The sequence below is a fragment of the Ambystoma mexicanum genome, chromosome 2p, assembly GCF_040938575.1.
Source record: "Ambystoma mexicanum isolate Mex_15411 chromosome 2p, UKY_AmexF1_1, whole genome shotgun sequence".
In the NCBI taxonomy this organism is placed as follows: Eukaryota; Metazoa; Chordata; class Amphibia; order Caudata; family Ambystomatidae; genus Ambystoma; species Ambystoma mexicanum.
The window spans coordinates 1278586571-1278613527 of NC_090923.1; the positions used below are offsets into that span (position 1 = coordinate 1278586571).

Here is a 26957-nt window from a genome sequence, read left to right on the forward strand (position 1 = left end):
ACAGATTCCTCTCTGTGGTGGCACCCTCATCCAAAATGTCTGAGCTTGTAGCCCTGGACAGGTACAGTAGAAGAATTCAACCAGAGGGTATCAACTAGTCTGTCCACAAGTGACCTGAATTTGGCATGAGTATGGGTATATGCATGATTTTGTTTTAACTCAACATCCGGAGATCTATTTTGTCCACTGACATCATGCAGTCCCTCTGCCAAAGCCATGAGGTCTGCCTGATCAGCGAAGTAGTCCACCCCACCAGCCCCTGAGTACATGGGGTCGATGCCACCCAGGTCTTCCACTTCTTTGGCGCAGAAAATCTGCACCATCGACCCAAACAAATCGGACCGAGAAAGAGGTGTGAAAGATCCATCGCCAATGGTCCGCGCCTAGGGCTTGTCCTTCAACGTCGAGGGAATGGCTCTCAGCATCCGCAGAATTCTGGGTGGCTACGGCAAATCAAAGATTATCAGGCCCTGAAGTTTCCGGGAAGGTTCTGATATCGAAGGCCTGGCCACCTTGCTCGTCGTCGAGCCGGTAGGCTCCCCTGACAGCAATGGCGTTGGTAACAGTTCTTTCTTGGGGCTGCAATCACTGGCCGCCACTGGAGCTACCGGGGGCTGCTGTTTCAGGGGCTTGCCCGTACCCACAGCCACACACAGCCCCCTTCTCGAACATGGCCAACATTTGTGACTTAAAGTCTTCTCATGCCTGCCTGGACCTCGGCCCTGTCGATGACTTGCACTGTTCTGAAGATGACTCAGAGTCTCGTCTATGTCAGTGACGCCTCTTCTTTTTGTGAGAAGAGGACGAAGATGAGTGGCTCTGCGAGCAGGAACATTTCTTTAACGGTGCCTACTCGCTTTCTCAGGTTTGGGCCCCTTGTTTCGGCCTCCGAAGTCTGAACTTTCGGCCGCGCCTGTGACTTAGATGGCGGGCGACCACCGCGAGCTTCACTGTCTGCTCCCATAGAGACTCCGGGTTCATATTGCCACAGGACGTGCACCCCTCTGTATCGTGACCCGTGCCGAGGCACCACATGCAGATTTTGTGCGAGTCGGTCGCCAGCATCTTGGAGATGAAATTTGAGCAGCATTTGAACCCTGAAATCTGAGGCAGGGAAATGGCCGCACGCTAAGGCAAAATTATACTGAACAAAGTCGAATGAAGTTGAAGATTCGAAAAAATGTACTAGTGTTCCTGAAGAGCAGCATGCTGAGCGCATGGAAAATAGGACCTGAGGTATGGGGCGTATTGACGCAGTATATATACGACGTCGATGTCACGTCCGGAGATGATGATCGGGCAACGAGTCAAGACAGATAGCCGATCGATGGCTGAGTCAAGGTCCACTACACCCCCTGTCGAAGTTTTTTCAGAGCAACTGAACCTGGAAGAGTATATCTATCTGATGAGGAATCTTGAGGAGAAAGGCAATCCATTGAAAAAGGAAGGTTGTTTTTTGTGATAGAAGAAAGACCTTTAAACAAGATAAAAATGTAAAACATTTCTATATACATCTATTTCTAACATCACAATATATATGAATACAACGACCATTAAATACATTAAAACATCATTCAAAATAAATCAGGCTCCTCAAGATATTTAGGTAAAATGATGTTATGTGCGCAAGTACTGAATGGTACGTTGCACTACTTAATCTGAAGTGCAAATTTAAACTAAAACAATGTTCAAGTAAAAAAAAAAATACTACTAATTTTACTTTTTAATCAACTATGTGGCAAATGCTAACTTTGCTTTTTTTATTTAACAGAAAAAAAATATTTAGCTAGCTGTCTAAGCAAATCAACCATATTTCTGTCAGGAGTGTGCCCTAGCTTGTAACAACTACAGCACATTTTAGCACTACGCATTTAATATGCAGTAAACATTTGCTGATATTTTATACTTTTACCTCAATCAGCTTGCGTTCATAGGAATTTGCTAGTTCTTCATGGTCTTCTATAGGTTTTATTTCAGGAACTGCAGTTTCACCATCAATGGTTCGAATGTTGGGCACACCTAGAGAAAAGCAAAATGTCCAATTCAGTAGCTTATTTAAAAACATGTACATCACACAATGAACAAAAATTGAGACAGACATGTATGCTTACCACATACTGACACAAATGTCATTTTTGTTTTATTTGTACTGTTTAGAGATTCTCACCCAGAAACGCAAGTTTGTTTTCCACAACTGATTTTCAGTCTAAACATAAAAAACAATCATTGACAAAGCCAAATGTTTTGGCTTTTCTAGTACGGACTATTTCAGCCACATTGGCTGCCTCCCGGTTCCTAGGCAAAGGGATTAGGAGGTAGTCTGCATGGCCAAATTGAGAACTAATATTTTCTTTGTGTGCATAATCATGTTTGCACTTGCAAAATACATTTTTTGTATACTATCTACAAGGAGGAACTAGAATGAAGTGATTCATTAACGCCCCAACTACACCAAAAAAATACCAAGTAGCTTGGTCCCATTAGATGCACAAACAGTGGTTCGCAGACTGCGGAAAGATACTATAAATTTACGCTTGATCAAATGCGTGAGGAGTTAAAAAAAAGTCCTTAGCACAGTACTTTACTTTAAATCAAGACCCAGAGAATTAGACAGTTGCTAACAATCTGATGACCTTACCTGTACCATTATATAATCCGGTGCTGAAAGGCCCTGTGGTATCACAGCCTATGTGTATGTCTAATCAAAATCAGGAAGTATTCACATCCACTACTAGGCCAACACATCAAAGAGTTGACATATTGGCAGTGCCTCGGCAGGAGAAAAATGTACAGTTGTCTTCAAATGTTAACCAAATTCAGTATAAGAATTATCATCGCCTATGGAAAAAATGACGAGAACATCCATATCCACAATATGATCTAAACAGATCTAGCATATTAAATATGTGTAAGGAAATTTCAAACTTAGACTACATAGTGTCATCAGACATCGACATTGTAGAATTTATTGATGACAGCAATTTAACAGAAGCGAGAAAGTTCATTTGTTCTGGAGTGGCGATGGCTCCAGCAATATCCCATGCGAGAGGTCGACCATTGGCGTGCCTCTTGATAGCCACAAAAATCTCTAGGCAATTCAAGCTTCAACTGTGTTCATCTGCCAGCCCGTATATGCAAGTAGTCAAAATTAAGAGGGACGTCTATACGATAGCCCTCAGAAATATCTACTGAAGCCGAGCCTTTGTGAAATTAGAGATCTTTTTTGAATCCATTGAAACTATTCTCGATGCTCTTGCCCTTGAGTCTGAGTTAAGCTATACCATAATACTAGGAGATTTAAATCTGTATTGTTTGGCGGATATTGGCAATCAGGATAACGCTGATGAAATTTGTTGGATCAATTTGATGTCAGAAAGACAGTTCATAAGGTTGAATGGCACCATTCAGGGTGATGTACCAGTGAGGAACTCAAAAATCTATTACATTTATAGTGACCGGAACTTTATGAATATATCTCAATCTCTAGAGGTAAAGACTAATGAACATAGTGAAAATAATCAGCTTTGTCTGACATGGTCATGGCCTCTTCAGCAAATTCGAATATCTGCTAATAATGGAAGAAATCGATTGAAATGGTTGGCTAAGTCACTTATATACCTAGAACAAATTCTAATCCGACCAAGTGTGGGTAATTGGCAAGACGAAGAAGGGGGTTATGTAACAACCATGCAAAAATAATGCCAAGTAACAACATTAGATAAGAGATTCACACAAACATCTGTGTTTGACCATATCTTGAAAGTGAGGAAAGCTTGCCAGAGACAAAATTTACGAGAATTGGAAAACCTCCCTACTCAACTCGAACAAAACATCTTAATCAGTATATACAAACTGTCTTAGAGGTCGAAAGGCTCTCCAATATCAAAATGATAGTGAAAGTATGTTAAGGCAGATGGCTGCTGGAACGACTGCAGGAGTTTGGTCTTGGCTGCTGGAACGACTGCAGGAGTTTGGTCTTTATTAAATCAGGCCTCGTATAAGACTCAAGCTTCAGTTCAATTTAATGCCATCCCTGAAGCTTGATGGAGGGAATTCTATGCGTCCCTTTATCAAACACCATTGCCTGAATGCCATATACACTTTCACAATCTCAAACAGCAGCAGCAACTCTCATTCGACCGAGATGACATTCTATTATGCATCTCAAGACTAAGTTCATCCAGGGCACCAGGGCCTGATGGTCTTAACAACAGTATGGTGAAGCAGCATCAACAAGCCTGGGCATCCATTCTTCATTTGATTTATGATCAAGTTCTGCACACAGGAGTGATCCCTCTCTCCTGGAAGAAATCGGTCATTATTCTGTTCTTCAAGAAGGGAGATAGAACTGATCCTGCAGCATATAGACCAATAGCATTGCTCGATTGTCCTGGAAAAATCTTTGCCCATCTGGCACTGAGAGATTTCAATGCTTGGTTAAAGAAAAATCTGCGATACCCATTCCAGACTGGGGTTTATGGGAACGAGCATTCATTTGCTCACATTGAATACTATTAAAGTGCATCAGCAACAACAAAAGCAGCCATTGTACATGACGTTTGTTGATTTCCGCACGGCATTTGATTCGGTACCCAGGGAGTTGCTATTCAAAAATCTGATCGACCTTAATTGCCTGTGGCACATTCTAAAATTGCTTTATGAATTCCATACTGAAACATCCGTACAGATATGCCTGAGTATGGATGGCCAATTGTCAGCACAAATGCAGACATTGTGACGGCTGAAGCAGGGCTGCATCCTGGCTTCGGCTCTCTTTAATTTTTCAATTTCAGATCTGAGTAAGTCTTTTGCTGGACTAGTGACTGATTTGCCAAAGTTAAATGGACACACAATAAAATGGTTATTATATGCGGATGACCTTGTCCTGTTATCAAAAACACATAAAGGCTTGAGAATTATGCTAACAACGCTAGACAAATATGCTTTAAGCAATTTTATAACCATTAATACTTCGAAAACACCGATAATCCAATTTGGGAATGCTAACCAGCGAAACAGAAAAAACACCTGGTACCTTCAAAGTACAAAGCTTTAAGTGGTTTCAAGTTATATCTACTTAGGACTTAATGTAAATAACCATCCTTTGGATCTCCCGTATCATACGAGTCTAAAAAGCAAATTAACCACAGTTACATCTCAAGCACGCATAATTAGCGGAAGGTATTCTAAATTTTCAGTCTGTCCTTAACTTATTACAAGCAAAAATTAACCCCCATTTTGTTATATGGAGCGGAAACTAAATGATGGAAGCCCTATACTTACTGGGAAAAGATGGAAGGAAGGTACTGGAGAATTATCTTATATGCATGAATTAGGTCTTTTATCATTGAATGCCATTTATGAGTGGAAGCTTTGTTCACTTTACTGCAAATGTGTACTAGCATCTGGGGAGAATGGACTTCTGTCCATACTATCAGGTTATGTTAATACATCAAGTGATCCTTTCATCAAATTGTGGAAATCAAAAGTACATAATATTTTACATAATGCCGATATTGCAGTTGAGTTGCTTGTAACTAATCCAGGCAAAGCGAAAATGAAATTGTGGCAGCACGATTAGATAAAGACAAGGGACCAAATGAATGGCATACAAAGACATTAGTCAGAATCCTTTTCTACTAAAGAAATATGGAACTACAGCCTCCTATTTAATAAAGTCACCGACCCAGAGCACCGTGTAAGATTTATGCACTTTAGGTTGAACTTATGGCAGACCAATGAAATTTTATCACAATGGGAATTATCTGCTGAAATGAATTAATTGTGCCGTTTTAGTCATGTAAATTGTGAAAACTTTACAACACCTCTTAGTGGAATGTCAGGATTTATCATTATGGGAAATGCTTTTTTTCAAGCAACATTTTAAAGAATATAACAGTCTAACTCCACAATGTGTGTAAGAAGCAATTTTTCATACAGAGTTAAAATCAATTAGATATGCTATTGAGTACTTCCTGCAAACAGTGAATATGGATCCATATAGTAATACAAACTATTGATGTAATTATCTAGGAACAAAGTATATGCACTTGCCTAATAGTTTCCTTTCCTTTTTTAACTTTGGAGTGAATGATATCGAAGTGACAAACTGTTATGTGCAAGGTATAACTTGAGATTGTTACAGAGCTTTTGTTACTATTTCTATCCTCCTTATTACTCCATTTTAATTGTGAATTATTGTATATTTGTATATTTTGATGAATCTATTTTAGTTTTTTCTTTGTTCTTATTTTAAAGAACTTTGTATAAAAAAAATTGACAAAATGTAAATGGATAAAATGTTGAACGGTTGAGATCTACTCAGCCAAACCAATTAAAAAAATGAAAAACAAGATATTTTCATTTGCATAATCATGTTTGCACTTGCAAAATAACTTTGTTGTATACTATCTACAAGGAGGATTACATTGTGTCAGTGAGTTAATACCAAATGTGGGGTTCCCCCTGCAAGCCCTTCTGAGGGACCCCAAAAACCTCCAAGCAGCACTGGCCTCAAAAGACTTCCAGGCCTGGTCAATGCGCATGAAGATCATGTTGCGAAGGGGCACATCACACAAGGTGAAAACTGTAACCGACTTGTGATGAATCCGATGGTGTCATTACTCCTTTTCAAGCTGTGACCTCTCCCCATGTGGCCAGGGGACGGCAGCCGCTACCTGATCCCAACCCTGGGGGCGTATGAGGGAGGATCACATGAGGGGAGGCAACACTCAAGGGAGTGACACAACATCATCGGATGGGACATGGTAGCCACCTTTTCCTTTCGGGGATACACCCTCCGTTCCCCATGCCTTAACTGCATGTTGTCATAACTCCCTTCACCCTCCCATGGATGCTACTAAGAATACCTTCCCATGCTCTGCATTTAAGACTCCAAGAACTGACGTCCCTTTCTATGAATGTAAAAGTACTGTGACAAAAAAGCTGAGTGGAGTAGTGAAGATCAATAAAAATCAAAAGCACAAGCTATGCTTGTTGTTTACGAGCGCATAATTGGTGCCGCTTGCTTCCTAGACAAGCGCATTGTCCCTGAGCTATCATTCTGGCTCTAATATTGTTGATACTCTCCCAGGTTCATTGACAAAATTATTTGGGCGCATCAAGGGAGCTGAGCAACAATCTAAGAATGGAAATGTGTTACTCGCTTTATCAAAATGGGTCTGTAACTTAGAAAACCTTTGAATTGGCAGCATCTTCTTATAAGAAATGTTGGGTACGGGAGCATTATCTCACATGGCCTCCTCACTCTATATCAAGAAGATGACAACTGTTTTCACTTTAGCTTGCTGCAGAGTAGGAAATAATTGGCAAAACTGACAAACGGGGGGGAGGCTTTGCTGTGTAACAGAAATGACTGACCCATTTTCATTTTTTTTTATCCGAAATATGCGCTAATTCAAAAAACTACAATAATGACTCAAGGTAAAGCCAGAGGATACACTGTTTTCAAGCGCTTTTTAAACTATTGTTGATATTCGACATGCCAACTGTGTGAGCTTGGCCGAGGTATTTTAAAGTTGCATTAAGATGAAGGGCAGGATTATTGTAATTTAGCACTGGAGCCGACTAACCTTGTCAATGCAAATTCTATAGGTCTCCAATGGATTGTTGCTTCTGACTAGAACTCTGTAGATATTTATATTAACCACACAGCACTTATCCCTTACCCCATCATCCTAAAATGAGTACTTCCTCCGCTATCCCGCTCCTGTATCATGCTCTACTGTCCTCATCCGTGGTTCATGTTTCTATCGCCCCTTCACCATCTGGTCCTATACCCTGTCAACCATTGTTAAGGACACTGGGCCTATGTTGGGCTTCAAATGCATTGCTTTCCCTGTAATTTCCATAAATAAATAAAAAATATTGTACTTTCATAAGTTTCTACTGCTTTTTGGTGTATATGCCAAATAAACATATTGCTACCTACCACCACTGCTTTACATAGTGTTATGGTATAAAACAGAAGACGGAGTTGATCCACAGATAGCACAGGGCGAAGTGGTGCCAGAGGGCGAAGAGGAAACCAGTGAAGCGCATCTGGTGGCATAGAGTAAAGGGTGGGAAAGCATAAGAAGATTTGGATGGCATCAGCATATGTGTGACAAGAGAAGCTATATGAAAACATGAGGTCTGTGGAAAAACCTGGCTGTGAAGCAGGGCAACTATATGCTTTCGTGGATTTCATGGCAATAAGCAAATATTTGGAAAATTGGTCAAGTGTGGTGGACTTTGAGTTTTAGCGTTTTAAATACAAGCTGAAAGCAAATGAAATTGTTTGTTATAATGTTCTAAAAGACATTTTTGCTGTACTTTTTTCGCCATTGAATGCTGCACTACATGACACGCCGGCAATTTTGCGCCTTTCAAAGAATATGCCTTTGTCTGCATCTACCTTATAAGTTAGTTACTCCTCCTGCATTCCCAAATAACAGCACAATGTGGTGGAAGAAATTGGGAATCAGATTTGAGTTATGTATTGTCGGATTATGAATGGAACCGAATATGTATAGGCCCAATTACATATAAAATTGACTTAGAGCTAAGGTACATGCAACAGAGAATCAACCACTACCTGTACTGGTCCCCGGGAAAATGCGCTTGTGTAAACTGTGTAATGAAGATGTTTGTTGGAATTGTAAAAGAGAGGTTGGACCCACATTCCATATGTTGTGGTTGTGTAGAAAGATTCAATTGTTCTGGGATGCTGTTTTTCAGAGAATAGATTTGGTTTTGGGCCAATCTCCCACAAGAGACCCTCTTCTTGGTGCTTTGGGATTGTTCCCCTCAAGGATTGTACTGTCTAACAGTAAGTTGGTTTGGACCTATACAGCTCTTCTTCTTCTCCTTGCTAAGAAACATATTCTTAAATTTGGGAAAAGCGACATCTCCCTGGTTGGATGATTGGTTACAGAGTTTGTCCCTCTTGTCTAAGTGATAGAAGGTATCCTTTAATGCTAAGGATCAACTTTATAAATATGAGAGGATATGGGAAGGATTTAATGATCTACATAATTAGTTGTTTCTCTCTCTTCTTTCTTTTTCTCTTCTTTCATCTTCTTGTTGGCACTTGTCATTCTTTTATTCTCTTTGTCTCGTCTTTTCTGTCACACCTTTTGGAGAATTGAGCTAATATGCTGTACATTAAAAAAAAGTTATTTTTTATATCAATACTATTGTGTTCATGTTATTGGTTATATTATTTGAATAAACAATTTTGGAGAAAAAAAAAGAAAACATGAGGTCTCTCAATTAGTTCAGACAAAGTAAGACGATGAAGAGTACAAGCATCAAGCCTTGGTTGTTATCTGAATGGAGATATGTGTTGGAGGACCAAGACACAGAGGCAATGTCATCTTAGGGCATGCATGAGGGGAGCCACTGCTCTCTGTGGTCTGAAGTAAGACACTATGAAAAGTAAGCGTTCTTCTCTTAATAAATTGACAAATGTAAAATAATTTGTGAACTTTGCATTATGTAGAGGACTGTAGGGGTTGAGAGTAGCCAAGAATATTCATGTGTGTGATTGAACACCTGTTTTTAATTCCAAATGTTTGAATGAGATCAGTGATATGGGCTGGGAGGATAGCTCAGGGTCAACTTGTTTGTCTTGGAAGCAAGACAACGCAGAGTAGCAAAGGGTTTGAATCCTGGTCCCACGCTTAGAGACTGGTGTCCGGTATTAAACACATTCTAAAAGAGCAATTCATTTAATTTTATGAAGCAGAGATTCCCAGTTATCTGACACAAACTACAACATGTATTGTATTGTAATGTATTGGTTATTTATTGTAAGTGGTTTCAACCCAGCACTCCACCTAAGTCAATGCCTAGCATGGGATGCACAATTGAAACCATTATTTATATATTTTTATGTCAAAAGTTCTTTTATTTCTGGATGATGTGCCCTTATATAACGCCCCTCTCTTTGAATCCCCCCCGGTCTCTCTGAACCAAGAAGTAGGTTTGTTTTGCAAAGTTAAAAGATTTATTTGAAGTATAGAACAAGATATATGTCACACTTTTATGAATATGAACAATATCTAGATATCACACTTATTATGATTTATACACTGATCAGCAATGTGTGATATCACAACAATCGACAATCTCTTTAATCAATAGGAGTATGGGTGAGAAGAATAAGGTTGCAGAGAATAACTTTATGTGGGTTCAATGAATTGCAATGATATGAAATTAATGCAGCACAGAAATAAAGCTTGATAGAAATTCAATCAAAGACAATGTAATCACTCTTTCCCCCTGTTACTACTCAATCCCTCCTAATATGCAATATGAAGAGATGGAATGAGGACACACAGGTTTCAGGAATAACAATCAACAATTGCAGTTTCAATACCAATTCCCTCAGCAGTTTAGAGAGAAAAGGAATGATTTTAAAACAGATCAAATGCTTTTAAATGTAATTTGAGATGAATGGGAAAAATGAAATTCAGAAGTTGAAAGCAAGAAATAGCAATTCTACAAGGAGTGAAATTGAGCCAAATGCAAAATCGCGGCAAACTTTTCAGTGCGCGAGAAATGCGATTACAGTAAAACTAATTGGAGTGCGGTTCTTGGTTCATTTGAAAGCTGAGGATGTTAGCTTCAAAATTACATTTACATTATGTTCCTAGCATGTACGGTTCAGAAGTTACAGAGGTTTTAGTAAAGGTAGAATTTTCTCAGAAAAGAGTCAAGATTTTACAAATGGGAGATTGCGCTTTTGAATTACAAACAGGTTGGACTTTACACTATGAGTCTATGAAGCCGCCAGCTACACGACAGCACACCCACTAGACCAGTGGCGCCACCTGTTGAGACGCTTGCCTTTCTTCAAAAATATATTGCGCAAAGATGATCTCTACAATTATCACAGAATTATATGGATGATAGAAGGATTCAGGATGGACAAAAGAGAGTCTACAATGCAGTTCTAGATATGATGGAATGGGTTGGATAGGATTACTTAAGACTAAGAGATTTGCTATGGACAGTTCCATGCTAAATACTCACAACTATGGTTTGGAATGGGCCCGTCAAAGATCTGGTCAAAGGTTTGGCTGGAATTCGCTCACCACCGGACAGGATTCAGGGCACCTGGACTCTGCACTCAGCACTCTGGACCTGATCTGACGGGTTGGTTCTGAGTTACAGCTCTGCTCTACTGATCTGGATCTCAGGGTTGTAGCAAGGGTTCTTGGCCAGAGCAGCAAAACAGCTCAGCCAGGTGGTTTGGATCAGTTGTGCCCCTTGGAAGTTTAGGGGTTAAAATCAGGTTGCAAGATTTTAAAGGCCAGCTGAGAAGAGTTCAGCTTTTTGGATTGGGCATTTGCTTCAGGGTTCTGGAGTCTGGATATGGGTTCTGGAGTCTGGATATGGGTTCTTCCTGCAGAGCGCTTCGCCAGTCGATCAGTTGATGGGTGAATGTGTGTCTCTGTCTCTGTCCTCAGCAGTCTCTATTTATGTATTTTCCGAGGGGGTGGGGAGGCGGATTATACTATGCCCAACCCTCTAAGAATCTGATGGGTCAGAGAATTCCCTCTCCCCTGATTTGAGAAGGACCAGTGTGTCATGATGTGTCAGAGTGACACTGTGTTTATGGTCCAGAGAAAAAACCCTTCCCTTTGTTTCTACCCAGAAAATCTATTTTTCATAAAAAACATATTTCCAATATGCCCAACTTGTTAATAATATATATTTACATTACAGATTAACTAAGGTGCATTTCTGTAAAAATCACATCTTCCTACGAGTATTGGTTCACAAATGACAGTTTTTCGTGCTTTTGGTTGATTACTCAGTGTCAGTTCTATACCATTTTTTTACATACATGCACATACCATCTGGGCACACTCTTGTGAAGTTTCATATTTTTAACATTATCACAACTGCTACAAAGTCCACATTTTGATAGTTCTGTCTCTGAATATCGCACAAATTCCAGAGTAGTTTCTACTTGTGAGCAGCCATTTCATTTTAATAACCTCTAAATTCCATATTTTTACCAGTCTGGTACAATTTTCTATAAGTCTTTGTCTCAAACATATTTTCTGTGCTTTCTGAATAAACAAAACTGCTTGTCTCTGCCCACAAGGTCTTGGCTGGCTAGAGAGCAGTCCCAGGCCTCTCTGCCTTTGGCATCTTGTTTCAGCCTACACCCGAATTAGCATTTTCTTTCAGTTCAAGAAGCCCATTGTCTCTTTAGCAGAGCAGCTGAGCAAGTCTCCTCCTCTTCTCATTAGCATCCCAATGAGAGATCCTCTCCTTTTGGTGGGAAGGAAAAGGGTGGTGTGTTCTCAGTGGGGGAAAACCTCTTTGAAGTTTAGCTGAATCAGGGTACCTTACAGTAAATTGTGACATTGTTCTTTGTGAAATTTAAAGTTACAAATTTAAAAATAAGCAAACATATCTTCAATTCCAGTCTTTTTCAACATGAAAATTAAATAGTGGCAACCTATATTGCATTTGATGGAAGTCTCTTCTTTCCCCACACTTAGATTTTGAGACACAAGTTTTAACATGACAGGTTTAGAGATTGTCAGCTTCTGACACAGGCGAGTAGCGGTATTGCGGCCATTTTCAACATATTTTCTAAGCAAGCATCTTTTAATGTGGATTTTCTTCTGATAAATGTACTTCTGCTGACATTCTATTTATGTGGATTCTTGAAGTAGAATGATGTTTAACACCCAACAAGGAGGTTGGATCTTTTGTGTGGTTTGTGAACCATGATTTTTGGAAATTTGACAGGTAAGAAAAACGGATTTTCAAACAGCTCTGTGTTTCTCTTTGCAATGCAGCATTACTTTTTTAAGTAGTTTCAATTTCCTCTGTGGGGTTTGGCAGTGGTCTCCTGTGTTACCACTGACATTGGCAAAAGTTGATTGGCGGCCTATTCTTCAGATTTTCCTGCGCACTTCTGGGTGATTTTTAGCGCGCATCATGCTTTCTGGCAGCCATTCTGATGTTCTTGATGCAAGCAGCGCACAGGAATGTTGCAGGGCATGGACTAGTGGGTTAAAACATCCCACATTATATAGCGTCCTTTCCCCATTTGTATGGCCTCAATGCACTCTGTGGTTGGAACACCCTCTGTGACTGCAGTCCATGTGCAGGAGGTTGTAAGAGTTTAAATTAAAGATGCTTGTGTGCATTTTTGCCGGGTTCGGACTTAGGCGGGCTGGCTAGACTCCAGTAAGCAGCCCAGAGGTGAGGCACATAGGTAGGTGCTGCTGGAGATTTAGGATAGAGTTCTAGTGCTGAATGTGTGCCCAACTAGAACAAATCTTTTTTTCGTTTGTTGTCGCTGTATACTAATGGCGAGGTGTTGAGGTACGTCAGGAGTTTCAATGTGGACAGCTATGCATGCTGCTAGACCGGTATAGCATAGCCATAGCTGCATTCTAGGATGCATGGATGGGCGCCGTGCCTGCGGCCTGTGTCCACAAACATGGTGTAAGGTATACGTACTGTAGGCTTGGCTGGAAATCTACTGCAGTGTTCTTTTTCTTGGTCCAGTGTGATGGGCTGGTCTCACTGGAATGAAAGTCTGAGCAGTGGAAGAGGGGCCCAGAGGGATGGTGGGGTGTGGGGGTGAGGGGAGGAATATAGTCTGTTACTGTGTGCCTCTGTGAATGCTGCTGGCATCCCTGGATATTGGTGGGTAGGAGCATTGTTGTGATTGAGGACGATAGTTTGCTACGGAGTGCCTCTGCGAGCGATGCTGGCATCTGTGGGGTGTTGCAGGATAGGAGTGTTGTGTTTGGATCACCGTTTCTGTGCACCTATCGGGAGAGTAGCGTGTGAGAGGTTTTCAAGAAGGGGGATGGAAAAGCCAGGTTTTGAGGGCCTTTCTGAATGGCAGGTGGTAGTCAATATTGCAAATGTGCAGGGGTAGGGAGTTTCAGATGATCAACACTTGGACGGAGAAAGAGGATCCGCCGAGTCTGGAGGAGTTGTACTGTGGGACTAGGAGAGATGCTGTTGCAGATCTGAGAGTCCTTGACGAGGATAGTGGGTGACTGTCTTGAAGGAATTCTGGTCCTGTGTTGTGGATGGCTAGGTGGGTGATGCACATGGCTTTAAAAGTAGTGTGTCGGCCAACCGGGAGCCAATGGAGGACTCTCCGAGTAGGGCTAATGTGTTCTCTGGGAGGTAGCTTAATGAGCAGGCGGGCTGCAGCGTTTTGGATTCTTTGCAATTTCTTTAGCTGAAACTCTGGTGTGCCTTAGTAAAGTCAGTTTGCGTAGTCTAAGCGGGAGAGGATGATTGAGATGATGCCGGAGAAACAGTGAGGATAGGTGAGGTCAGGGAAGATAAGCCTTAGGATATGTAGGTGGAAAAAACAGATTCTGGAAACAGAGTTGACTTGTTTGTAGAACAATAAACCTGTGTCACGTGTGCATCTGAGGATTTTCACTGAGGTGGAGGTTGCCCGTGGGGGGGCCTAGGGATTGCAGCCAGGGAGTCGGTTGGCGGAGGATCGCTGTTCTCCCACAGACTAGAATTTCAGTTTTCCCAGGATTGAGGATGAGGTGGTTGGTCGTCAGCCAGTAGTCAATATCCAAGAGGCATGATGACAGATCTGGATGGTTGGGGCCTGGCCATTTGGGGATTTTAAGGATGATTTGTGTGTTGTCTGCGTAATTGTAGCAGGTAAAATTGTCGGAGCGGATGAGTGTGGGACCCCTTTTGTTACTGGTCATGAGGTGGATGTGAACCGGTGGAGGAGCATGATTTGTGAACGATTACAAATGAAAGAGGGGTGTTTCTATGATTCCTAATGACTGTAGACTGTCTAGGAGGATGGTGTGACTGATGGTATCGAAGGCAGCAGAGAGGTCAAGGAGGATGACTTCAGCGCAGCCTTTTGCAGCAGCTGGTCTTTGTAGGTCATCCCAGACGAACACTAGGGAGGATTCTGTTCCTTGGAGCAGTCTGAAGCCAGATTGTGCAGGGTCCAAGAGTTTGTTGGCTTCAGTGAAAAGGCCAAGCTGCTTGTATGCTGTGTAGTCCATGAGTTTGGCCATGAAGCGGGTGTTGGAGATGGGTCGATAGTTCTGGGGGAGGAGTGGGCCAAGTGTAGGTTTTTTGAGGAGGGGTTTGATGTAGGTTTCTAGGGCTTCTGGCAACGTTCCCGATGTTAGCGATTGGTTGAGGATTGAGAGTGTGATACTGCCCGCACAGGCTGAGGCTGGGATGTTTTGAGGAGGGTGGGCGGGCGGGCGTCCTCAGGGGAGTGTGAAAAACCACTGGGTGTTTCACACCGTAGTCCCCGGAGAGCCTGTACTCAGGTGGCCAGGGGAGGGCCATTGTTTTTGGATCCCGACCCTGGGGGTGGACAAGCGAGGGAGGATCACCTGGGTAGGAGGTTCTCGGGGAGTAGGGCTAAAGCACCCGATGGTGAGACATGGCATCGCCCTCTTCCAGTAACCCATCCAACCCCTATCCCAGCTTATTTTATGGGAAACTACAACTTCCATAATTCCTTCCTAGTGCACATTAACACTACTACTGAGTCGAGGAAGATGAGGAATGAGGCCAGGAGGATTTCCTCTACTGACTTGTAATGGCTCTGTCCTTCTAATGAGATCAAGCAGAGCCATGCACGTAGAAAAAAAAAATCACATACTCCCGACACTTGTTAACACTCCCAGGCAGGATAAAAGGTGGCGCGCATAAGCGCTCTCTGAGCGAGGCTGAAGGCGAGAAGGAGCAGCTCTTGCGGGGCGGAAGCAAAACAGGCTGTGGAACCTGGGAGGCCATGGGGCTGATCGACTACTGCGAAAAGCGAGCGAAAGTCAAGCCGGAATCTGATCCTTACAGGAAGCCGTAAGCGCTGCACGACTAAACAGAGGGGCGTGGAAAGGAGAGTCCTACAGAGCGCTTCCAGGTGGCCCGCTACCCTCCCGGGTGAACAGCAGAGTTGGGGAGGAAACAAGGAAGCGTTGGTAGCAGCCTTGACTGCTACGCAAAAGACTTTGAAGAGCCAAAGCCCACTTAACACTAACGGTGTGTGATTGAAAGCAATAGAAGCCCGGTTTTGTGTTAATCAACTTGTAGCAAGAAAGTGAAGGTTGCACGTGTGCAGATGAGACATGTTGGACAGAGGACAATGATTTGAATGCTGGGAAAAGGTATATAAAGTAACAGAGTGGTCCTGCGAAGGCAAGTCGCACATTCGAAAGTCTCTGTGAAATGTTTTCTGATAAACGAAAAACAGGAAATGAAGGCAAGAAAGTAACCACATGAGATATTTGAACCTTGAAAATTAAAAGAGGACAAGAGGGCAAAAGTGAAAACTACAAGTACCAAGGAGCATTGGTACTACGTACAAACTATGAAAGCGGCCAAGAGGGCCACAGTAAAAATTACAAGCATTTAAGAGTATTGGCAGTGTGACCATTGTAAGCACGAAGAAACATTGGTGTTATATGTGAACTGTGACAGATGCCAAGAAAGCGAAAGTAAAGCTACAAGTACCAAGAAGCGATTGATGCACTGTATGATATTATTTCAAGTGGCCAAGAGGGCGAAAGTAAGACTACAAGTGCCAAGGAGCATTGGTTTTGTGAGCATTGTGGAGTGTGAAATTGTTGAAAGGAAATCGAAGTGGTCATGCAGAGGTCTATGTAAAATCCTTGCAGTCTCGAACGTCTTCACACACTTTACTGTTGAAGGGCAACATGTGGGGAAGGGAACCCCCACAAAGAGGACGGACATGCTCGAGCACAGCGGCGGGAAGCCTGTGTTGAGCTGTGATACACATTTGTTATTCGGAAGGAGGGAAGGGTTAGGTTTTCTTAGTACAGGCCTTTTTATGTTGACTAGACTGACTTGGACTGCTTTACTGTTTATTTTGTAATTTACTGGGCTTGGTGTAATTCCTAACTGGCCCTAACTCTAAAATGGGAGTAGTCTCGACAATTAAATAAAGGTTTTCAAAACTTGTATCCAGTGTGTCTGTGTCTACTAGTAATACCATGCCCTCATCACAGGAATCTGATGACGGCTTTGTGCTAGGAGCAAGAGGAACTCCTGGTGTGTGATTGGAATGAAAGAGGTGAGAGTTTGTATTGAGGGGGGGGTTTCGATGGGGGTTGGGCAGTGGGTGAGTGGGGGCATGAATTCCAATTTAGAGATGATGGCAGAGTGTCTGTCGATAGCGACATTATGAAAGTGGTTTGATAAGGTGTCACATAGGAATTGGGAAATGGGTGGGAGGGTTGGAGCAGGCCGCGGGGAGTTGAATTCAGGGACGATTCTATACAGTTCCTTGCTCAGGTTCTGAGAGTTTAAGATGCTGTTCTCATAGAATCCTTTCTTAGTTTTTCAAATTTCAAGTCTGTATGCTCTGGTTAGTTTTTCTGGGCTGTAGGGATGGTTCTCCAGGTTCGTTTCAGCCAGTGGTTAAGGGTTTTTAGTGATTTGAGGTTGGCGGTGTAGCACATGGGTGTGGGTCCTGATCCCTGAGAGGACCGTTTTCTTGGGATGAGGGGGTGTAAGGGTGTTTGTTTTAGAACTAGAGGTTGAAGAGTTTGATGGGGTGGCCCTTCCTGGAGGGATAGTGTTGGGAGAGAGGCAAGGAGGGATTTGGCTAAATCTGGGGTGATAACTTGATTCCATAATGGAATGAGTGTTGTGGCAGATGATGGAGGTCGGGTGTAACCTTGGGCGCGGGCAACGGTGGTCAGTGGTACATAGAAGACTGCTGAGTGATCGGTCCATGATAGAGGGTTTGGGGGCAGTGTGGTTATGTTTTCAGTGGTGAAGATCGCATTGAGGGTGTGACCTCCAGTGTGGGTTGGTGTGGAGATGCATTTTGTCAGGTTGAATGCTTCTAGGTTTTCTGTGAGAGAACGGGTCATGGGGTTTTAGGGCGAGCCAAACCAGATGTTGAAATCTCCTAGGATGCTAAGTGTTGGATGGAGATTACGGATAGTAGTCAGAGTTTTGCAGAGCATGTCTGTGAAGTTTATGTTGCAGCCAGGGGTGTCTGCAGATGAGTAGGAAGCTGTGCGAGGCGGAGGGTGAGAGTTGGAGTTATAACAGAAGGGATTTGTAGTCTGTGGTGTTGGCTGAGTTGGCCATAATTATTAAAGGGAATTGGTGTTTGTGTAGTATTGCAATTGCTCCACCCCTTCGTGATCTGTTACGAACAATAAGGCTGTAGCCGGGTGGGAAGGCCTAGTACGCAATGGGCTTGTAATCGTCAGCAAAGCAGGTCTCTACGATGAAAAGAATGTCTGGATTTTCCTCTGTGATGAGGTCGAAGAGTTGGAATTTGTTTTTGGAGACTGACCTGGCGTTAGGTAGAAATGCACCAAAAGCTTTTAAGTAAATGTGAGGAATTTGATGATGTCATCACTCTTTTCCCTGGGGTAGCCTCTGCTCGTGTGGCCTGGGGACAGCAGATGATACCTGACCCTGGGGGCAGCTTTTTGAGGGCGGAACACATTGGGGGAAGCGATCTGCACGGGGATGACATGGCATTGTTGGAGGAAGACTCATATCCCCATTCCCTTTAAGGGATGTTCCCACCCTTCCTCATGTCGTGATGGCATATTGTAACCATCTCCCTGAACCACTTAGCAGGTCTATTGCCAGTATTCCTCAATATCACACAAAGAATAGTTTGACAACAACTGAGAAGAGGAACAGACAAGGAGTAGTGATGATTACTCCCAATAACAACCACCGCCAGCCGCCTCAATATCACAAAGAACAGCAAGTCAAAAAATTAGAGGAGGAAGAGGCAAGAAGAAGTGATGATTACTCCCACAGAGAACCAACACCAGCGATCTAGTCGCATGGAGAATCTGATTGGCCCGACCTGGTTTAAAACCATGCCGTGAAGAGAAACATGGAGTTCTACAGCTTGGTGCAGAGTGAGGTACTGGCAGCATTGCAGACACCCTAGTCTACTCAGCTTTCAAGAGGAAGACAGAGTTCACTGTCTCTGACGTGTGTCGGGAGTAAGAAACAGCTGATGATGGCGGTGTTGCTGGAGCAACCATGCTAGCAGCCCCAGGAAACCGAAAAGAGACGCAGTGCCCGCTGCAGGAAATGGAGAGCAGCGGCAAAGGGGTGAGATGCCCTGGGCAAGGCACAGAAGCCAGCCGCAAGGAGAACCGCAGCAGAGGCACACTGGTATCGAGCATACAAATCCTCAAGTGGTCCAAGCCCAACTCTGCTCCTTTGGTGTCCTTGCTAGGTATCTGCATCGCCTCCACCAGTTGTAGGTACAACTCTTGTTTCTACAGGGTTGGCAGTTGACATCAGGAGTCACTATTAACACCCTAAACATCCCAGGCCCCTTCTCCATGGATGATGTAGTGCACTGAGTTTTCTTTTCTGCTACATTCCTTGCTACTGTGACCTACCTGACTGGGCCTCGTACCCCCATTCAACTCTCCAGCATGCCTTGCTCTCTTAGTCACCTTTTATGGCTGTTAACACCTCCTCCAGACTTTTGCCACGTTTGCCCAAGTTTAGCATCTTGTTCAATTCCTCACTGCTTCTTCCTGATGTTCCATTCTCCTGCAGTCTCTCACCAACTCTTCTAAGTCTTCAAAACACACTGCTGATGTTACCCTCTCCTCCAGACTTTCACTACACCCTCCTGGCTCCTTATCCTGCTCTCACCTCCAAAGCCTCCACTCCACCACATTATTTGTATCATGGTCCAAGCTCCTCCAGCCACCAGCCACAAACTGCTTCAACAACCCACTTGGGGCCCTTTGTGGCCAAAGTCTTCAGAAAATGGCTAATAATCTCTGGAGGTGCAGCTCTCTGGGCCCTCATACTGTTCTTGATTTACATGTACTACAAGCCCCATGATTCGTGGAGACTGCGTGCTTTACTAGCTGTTTGGCTGGGTCTTGAAAAGATCTGCCCTACCCATGCTGTGTACAGATTATTGCACTCGCATGGCAAAAGCAGAAGATGGCTACTTCAGTAAGTAAGGACATTAGGACAGCATGAAGTGATCCTCTTCACTAGTTGCTGGTGCGGAAGCCTTTCCACATAGTTGGCCAGCGCGTGAGCCCCTCCATAGTGTTTTCGCCGGCCCTCATCTCTTCTACCTTGTTTGTCGGCATGCAAGCGCCTCCACTGTGTTGGCCAGCCTGTGAGCCTTCCACCTTGTTCGCCGGAATGTGGGGCTATCTACATTGCTTGCAGGCACTCGCTCGTTGGAACATAAGCACCTTCTCGCCGCCTTCCAGGATCCTCCAGGAGGCCTCGAGTGGTTCCCTGGGCATAAGATAAGTCATCATACTGTACTCGGTGAACTAACTGAGGAATTGTCATGTTGTGTTTTGAAATGCTGCTGTGAGGAAACAGGATCAGGGTCTGGTTGCATGTGTACATTGTTCTGAGTACAAGCAGAGTCTAAGGCAGGGGTGCACAAGTGATTTTGGCAGAGGTCCGAATAGTACCCTACATGCTGACTATAGAGGCCTGAAAAAGTAAATGTGTTTGGGGAGGAATGGTATTCAGGGGGGGTGGAGGGAAGTGAAAGGGAGGGATAGAAGACTTTTTCAACCCCCATTTTTCCCCAGCAAAATGCATGCCCATGGTCCTGCTTAAACCCCCCACCCACCAAATGGCATATCCCATGTCCCCTGAGTCCCCCCCACCAAACTGCATGGCCCTAGTCTTCCCATGATCTCACACCCTCCCCCCAACAATGGCATGGCCCTGGTCCCTCATATCCTCCCAACCCCACCAAACAGCATGGCCCTGGTTCCCCCTATTCCCCCCCACCCTCCACCAATGGCATGGCCCTGGTACCCCATAGCCCCCAAACCTCAACAATGGCATGGCCCTGGTCCCCACCCTATTCCCCACCACATTCCCTACCACCAATGATATAGCCCTAAACCGCCCCAGGAACACCACCCCTCACCAATGGCATAGCCCTTGTCCCCCTCAAACCCCAGAAATGGCATGGCACTGGACCCTGATAATACCCCCACATCGCAACTAAACACTATGCGCCATGACCCCCACCCTGCAATCAAACACTATGCTCCATGACCCCAACACCAAACAAACACTATGCCCCATCACCCCCAACCAAACACTATGCCCCATGACCCCCACCTCCCAACCAAACACACTATGCCCCATGACCCCCACCTCCCAACCAAACACACTATGCCCCATGACCCCCACCCAAACAGAAGGCCATCCCCATGACCCCACCCACACTCCGCAAGAGGCCACCCCATGATCCCCCACCACCCAACAAAATACCAGCCTCTTGCCTCTTCATCCAGGCCCCCAACGAAACGCCACATCCCCATGACCCCCAAACAAAATGCCATCCCAATGACAGCCCACAACCCAACAAAATTCCCTCCCCATGTCTCGCAATAACCCCTCACCACCCCAACTACCCCCCCACCCCCATATAGAATGCACTTACCTGGGGAGTACCAGCGAGGAGGCAGGCGGATGAGCGAGCTGGAGGAAAGGCTGGCTGGCAAGGTGACGTGCAGGCGGGTCTCTTCTGAACTTGTACTGCTGCTGGCATGGCAAGGCTGAAATGCCTTCCGGCAACAAGCCTTTAGCCACGCCAGCCGCAGTGCTGGCACTCTATTAGTGCAGCACACGCATTAGTTGACTCATGATCATGGACTTTTCTCCTCTTAGATGAACCACCAGACCCCACTTACCCAAGCCGCCACCCCAAACCCCCACCCTTTTACAGAAGCACCCAAAATGATAGGTGTAGCCTAATAGTTGTGGTCTTGCGTTTCTCCTAATATGCCTTGTGTGTGATCCACAACCTTCATAGTTTAGCTTGCAGACAACTGCGACCATGAGCTGGAGCACCTATGCAGCCATTTGCGATGCTGCACACAGCACATCCGTTCATGCCCATCGGGAGGGAGACCAGGAACATAAAAATAAACACCACTAATCGGGACTTACCTTAGAGGAGGCTTGATCAAACCCCCTAACATGAACTGTGACAATAAACCAAATGAACTGACATTGCTCCACGGGGGGCCAGTGTGGAAGAAGGAGGCGGGGCTCTATGAAGGAGATAAATGAAGGTTTTTTCCATGTTACACCACCCTGACAAGGAAGACCTGGTCAGATGGTCCAGGGAAAGCACACCAACCAGAGGATAGGGAGGGGGTTAAAAGTAACTCCAGGGAACAGGAAGGTGTGTTTTTTTTGGGTGAGGTGAAAGGAGGAGATGGCAGCCTAAGATCAGCAGGAGGATGGACAGTGGAGTACGGAGGTGATCTTTTAAGTAGGTGAGGCATTGCTTAGTGAGTGAAAATGCATGGTGACTATGCGTGAAAGAGTACGTTTAGGAGCGTAAGCGCAGGGGGTAAATGGGAAGTAATTGTGTGAGTGAAAAGAGGGTGTTTTGAGTACGAGGTGGGTGGAGTAGTAGTAGTTTGAAGGAGAGAGCAGTAGTGTAGAGGCGGGAGTAGTAGTGTGGAGGAGGGAGTAGTATTCTGGAGTAGGGACTAGTTTCATCAGGGAGAAAGTATTGACCACAAAGGGAGGACACTGGGCAGAGAAGGAGTGGAGGGACAGAAGATGTAGGAAGTAGTGGAAAATCAGAGGGGTGCAGTTCAAGGGAGGAGTAGTAGAGAGTAGTTGGAGTGGAGAGTGGAAAGTGAGTATGTGGGTGCGAAAGAAAGAACAACAAGTTGGGAGGAGTGTCAGAAAGTTACAATCCAATACCACTTTTAGATTACTAAATCACTGGACAGTGTAGGGTCAGCCTAGGAATTTATTGAGGCAGGGTAGAGGATAACTCATCTTGCCTTTAGGTCTTCACCTATAGCACAATTCAGAACATGGAAAGTAGTGGTCGATAATAGTTATCTACTAACCTGGAGGTTAGGGATGCCCGAGTTAGGAAGGAGGTGGTTTTACTAGACAAGAGCGACGGCCATAGGGACCATTGCAGTCTTAAAAAAACCCTTGAGCCATCTGTGACACCAGACAAGCTAAGTGAACAAAGGGACAGTTACCCAGGAACCCTCCCCATTCTACTCCACCCACTGGCTGAGGGAGCTAACCGCCTCCTGAGCCATTCTCTTGGTAGTCTGCATTGTCAAGTAGGGGACTTTGTCACACATCCTAAAATTTAAAGTTTCATTATGAAGTAAACAATTTAACGTATGCACGTATTAATAAATATGAATGAAGCACATGCAAAGTAAAGCCTGCATGAATAAAATACATTTCAAGCTTAATGGTGCACAAGATTCCACAAAATAATTCTGAACTAAATATACTGGTCTCGCTGCAATGTCTGAGAAAAGAGCACAATACACTGAACATAATAAGACATAGGCCCTCATTACGACGCTGGCGGAAAGTAACTGACCTGACCGCCATAGCGTAAATAGCGTTTCCGCCATTGCACGACGGAGTAAAGTGCGGCTAATTCTGACCCATCGGGCACGAGCACTACGCCATGGCGGAAGTGCAAAGTCCGCGATGGCGGAAATGTCCCCAAAACGCCCCTCACCGCCGTCGTACGGCGCCCTAGGTGCAATTCCGCCACCCATCATAGCGGTCACCGTAATGAGCGGTAATCGCAAAATACGGTGACCGTAAATATACGGAAACGGAAGTAAAAACATGGGCCCGGAACGGGAAACAGCACGCCGTACACCTATAAAATCAGAATCCCAACACAACCATCAAAAATCCTACCCTGAGACACATCCCAACCCGTTAGCCACCCTAGTGAAAACAATAAAAATGGGAAAAGTTGCGAAAAAAGCGTGCGACCGCAAGCGGCAGGTCCACTTCTCCCATGAGGAACTCACCGTGCTCACAGAGACCCTCCAGGAGAATGCTAACGTCGTCTTCTCGACGCAAATGACCAGGACGGCACTTGCGAACAAGAAGGCCATATGGGCCCTGGTGGCACAGCGGGTAAGTGCGGTGGGGACCGCACCCCGCAACCCACAGCAATGCAGAAAGCGATGGGACGACTTGCGGATACGCGTACGGAGCATACTATCAGCCAACCGTAACATTGCCACAGCTACCGGGGGAGGATCGGAATCACCCATCAAGTTGACCCCCTGGGAAGAAATCTGTGCCTCCACCATTGGAATGGAGAGTATAGAGGGAGTCGGAGGGATGGAGAAAGGAGTGCAGACATCCGAAGAATCAGGTAGGTGGGCCAAATAAAACAATGCTAAATCCACAATGTCCAATCATGTGAAGTACCATGTGTCCACATAGTGCAACAGAAACACATGTCCAGGAGAACGTCCACAAACATTGGCCTGATAGCGCACTTTAAAAGTCACTTTAAATACATAAATAATTAAAAATCCTAAAAACACCCTCTACACGTGCAGCATGCACACCCTAACTGCAGGCTGCAAAACAACTGCATCCTCAATCCACACAAAAATGAAACCACCTCCAAGGCCCTGACCCAAATCACCCTCAGGTACCACCCCGATGCATGTGATACATTGCCATTCCAATTTCCACAGACCCATAAATAACGCTCGCCCTCCTTTACTCCAACACAGGGTCCGATTCAAATGACGAGCTTCAGGACACCCCTACCAGCACACCTGCAAAGAGGGCCAAGACCAACGGCCAAAGACCCTCCACCTCAGCTGCACGGATCAAGACACGGCAGCAGCACAAATCAAGTGGCAGCACACAGGAGGGGACTTCAACAGGCACCCCAGCAGCCAGCATGCCCACAACAGCAGCACCACAGGTCCCCCCAATGGATGCCACAGAAGGCACTGCTTCTGGTGGCAGCAGCACTATAGGTGACACTGCATTAATGGCAGCATGCTCCGACACAGAAAACGGTGCTGTCGATGTAGGATCCATCCATGACCTGTCTCAATCCCCCTGTTTGTTTCATCCCGTACACCATGAGGATACCACGCAGGGGCACCCACAAGACGATGACTGGCCATCCCCCACAAGCCCTGTGGCAAGGCAACATGAGGTGATCAGCCCCCTCTGTGACACCACCGCAAATGGGCATGGCCCAGCAGAGGCAACAGTCCCTCGACCAGGTGATCGTGCAACAGCAGCAACTGGCCACGCTCCTCAAGGAGCATGCTGATGAATGTGGGGGTACTAAGGCAGCCATAGAAACATCAACTGAGACACTTAGGTCAGAAATGGAGAGAAGTACTGAGACACTAAGGGCACAAATGGAGAGAAGCACCGAGAGCCTGAGGGTACAAATGGAGAGAAGCACCGAGAGCCTGAGGGGGGAACTGCATGCGACGTCCAAAGACGTATGTGCTGAACTTGCCGCTGTGCGCCGTGTGCTCACTGAGCTCTCACAAACCCTTAGGGACATGCATGGACGTGAGCAGGCAGAGACATCATCCGTTGCAAGTTCCGTCCAGGGCAGCCCCCAACGTAGATCTGGGAGGAACCTGCGCTCCACAGGCAGGGGTGCCCCTGATACCCGGAGAGGGGGCTTGCAATAGCGTCTGCCCACTGACAATGAGCATCTTTGGACACTGGTGTTCGGGGGGGAGGTAGGAGGGTGGAGGGGGTGTGTTGGGCTTTCTGGGGTGGCGGGTCGATGGGGTGTGTAACATAATTTCACATATGCTATAAACATTTCACAATCATCCAATGAGATGTGTGGACATTGATCTTTGTGTACGAGGCCTTTATAGGCGTACAGTCCATATTGTGCATGTTCCAGACACACACAGTGCCACAAGTCCCGTGTCCATGTATCAGCCACCAGGCGTGAGTGCTAGAAGCATGAATCTATGATAATCTGACGAATTTCACGGCCCTCCTGTGCCTCGCGGACTCCTTGAGGTGCTGCCACATCCCCACCCTCATCATGACCATCTTCAGGTGCTTGCAGTTCTGCGTCAGGGGGCATGGGCACATTTCTACGTACGCACATGTTGTGTAGCATGACACATGCCATGACCATCTTTGCAACCTTCTCATGGCGGTACAGGAGTGCCCCGCCAGACCTGCTGAGGCAGCGGAAACGAGCCTTCAGTAGGCCGAGTGCCTGTTCTATGACTACACGGGTACGTGAGTGGGCATGGTTGTAGTCCTCCTCATGCTGGTTCTGTGGGTTCCGGAGTGGTGTAAGGAGTCATCTCTTCAGTGGATACCCGGCATCACCTGTATGTGGACAATAAAGGATGTTTGTGGAATGACATTGCTACGTACGCATCCCCCCCCCCTTCCTGCCAGGTCATTGCCGCATCACATACCCCACATTATCATGCATGAAATGAGACTCACCGAGTAGCCAGGATCTGTTCCCTGCGTGTCGCTCCATGTAGCGTGGTATTGTAGAGTTCCTCAAGACCATAGAATCATGGGTTGATCCAGGAAATCGGGCCCAACAATGTGTAATAATCCTGTTGGAGTCACACACCATTTGTACATTAAGAGAAGGATATTGTTTTCGGTTGCGGTACTGGGCCTCCATGGCATGTGGGACAACCAATTCCACATGGGTGCAGTCGATGGCACCAATGCAACCCGGTATGCCGGCAAGTGCATGGAATCCCACTTTTGTGTTCGTAATTTCCTGCTCCGAGCGTGGTAGAGAGATGTAGTCGTCTGCGTGCTTCAGGAGGGCATCGAGCACTTGCAATAGTGTCAGTGACAACAGTGGCTGTGAAATGCCATGCAACTGTCCGACTGTGTGCTGGTAGGTGCCTGTGGCCAGGAAGTGTAGTACAGACACCACCTTCAGTAGGGGTGGGATGGCGGTTGGGCTATCTATCATGCTGGCAAGGTCAGCGTGTGTCATGTCCACAATGGCGGTTATGGTGTCCCGGTCCAAACGGTAGAGGGTGTGGATCTGCTCATCAGTGAGGTTGAACGGATGAGCTCGGAGGCGTGGGATTGCGGGCTGCCTGCGTGGTGGTAGTGGCTGTGCTGGTGGGCCTTGCTGGCCCTGCCTTGCCCTC

General features: G+C 45.3%; 1 protein-coding gene across 4 annotated transcripts in view; it reads right to left on the minus strand.

Moving 5' to 3' along the window:
• The window catches only part of SNX29 (sorting nexin 29), a 2314491-nt gene that overhangs the window by 896904 nt on the left and 1390630 nt on the right, over positions 1-26957 (minus strand). For all 4 annotated transcript variants that reach the window (XM_069645593.1, XM_069645591.1, XM_069645595.1 and 1 more), the window contains one exon: positions 1913-2019. In XM_069645593.1, coding sequence (XP_069501694.1) covers positions 1913-2019 — 107 coding nt within the window. The remainder of the gene's footprint in view (positions 1-1912; positions 2020-26957) is intronic.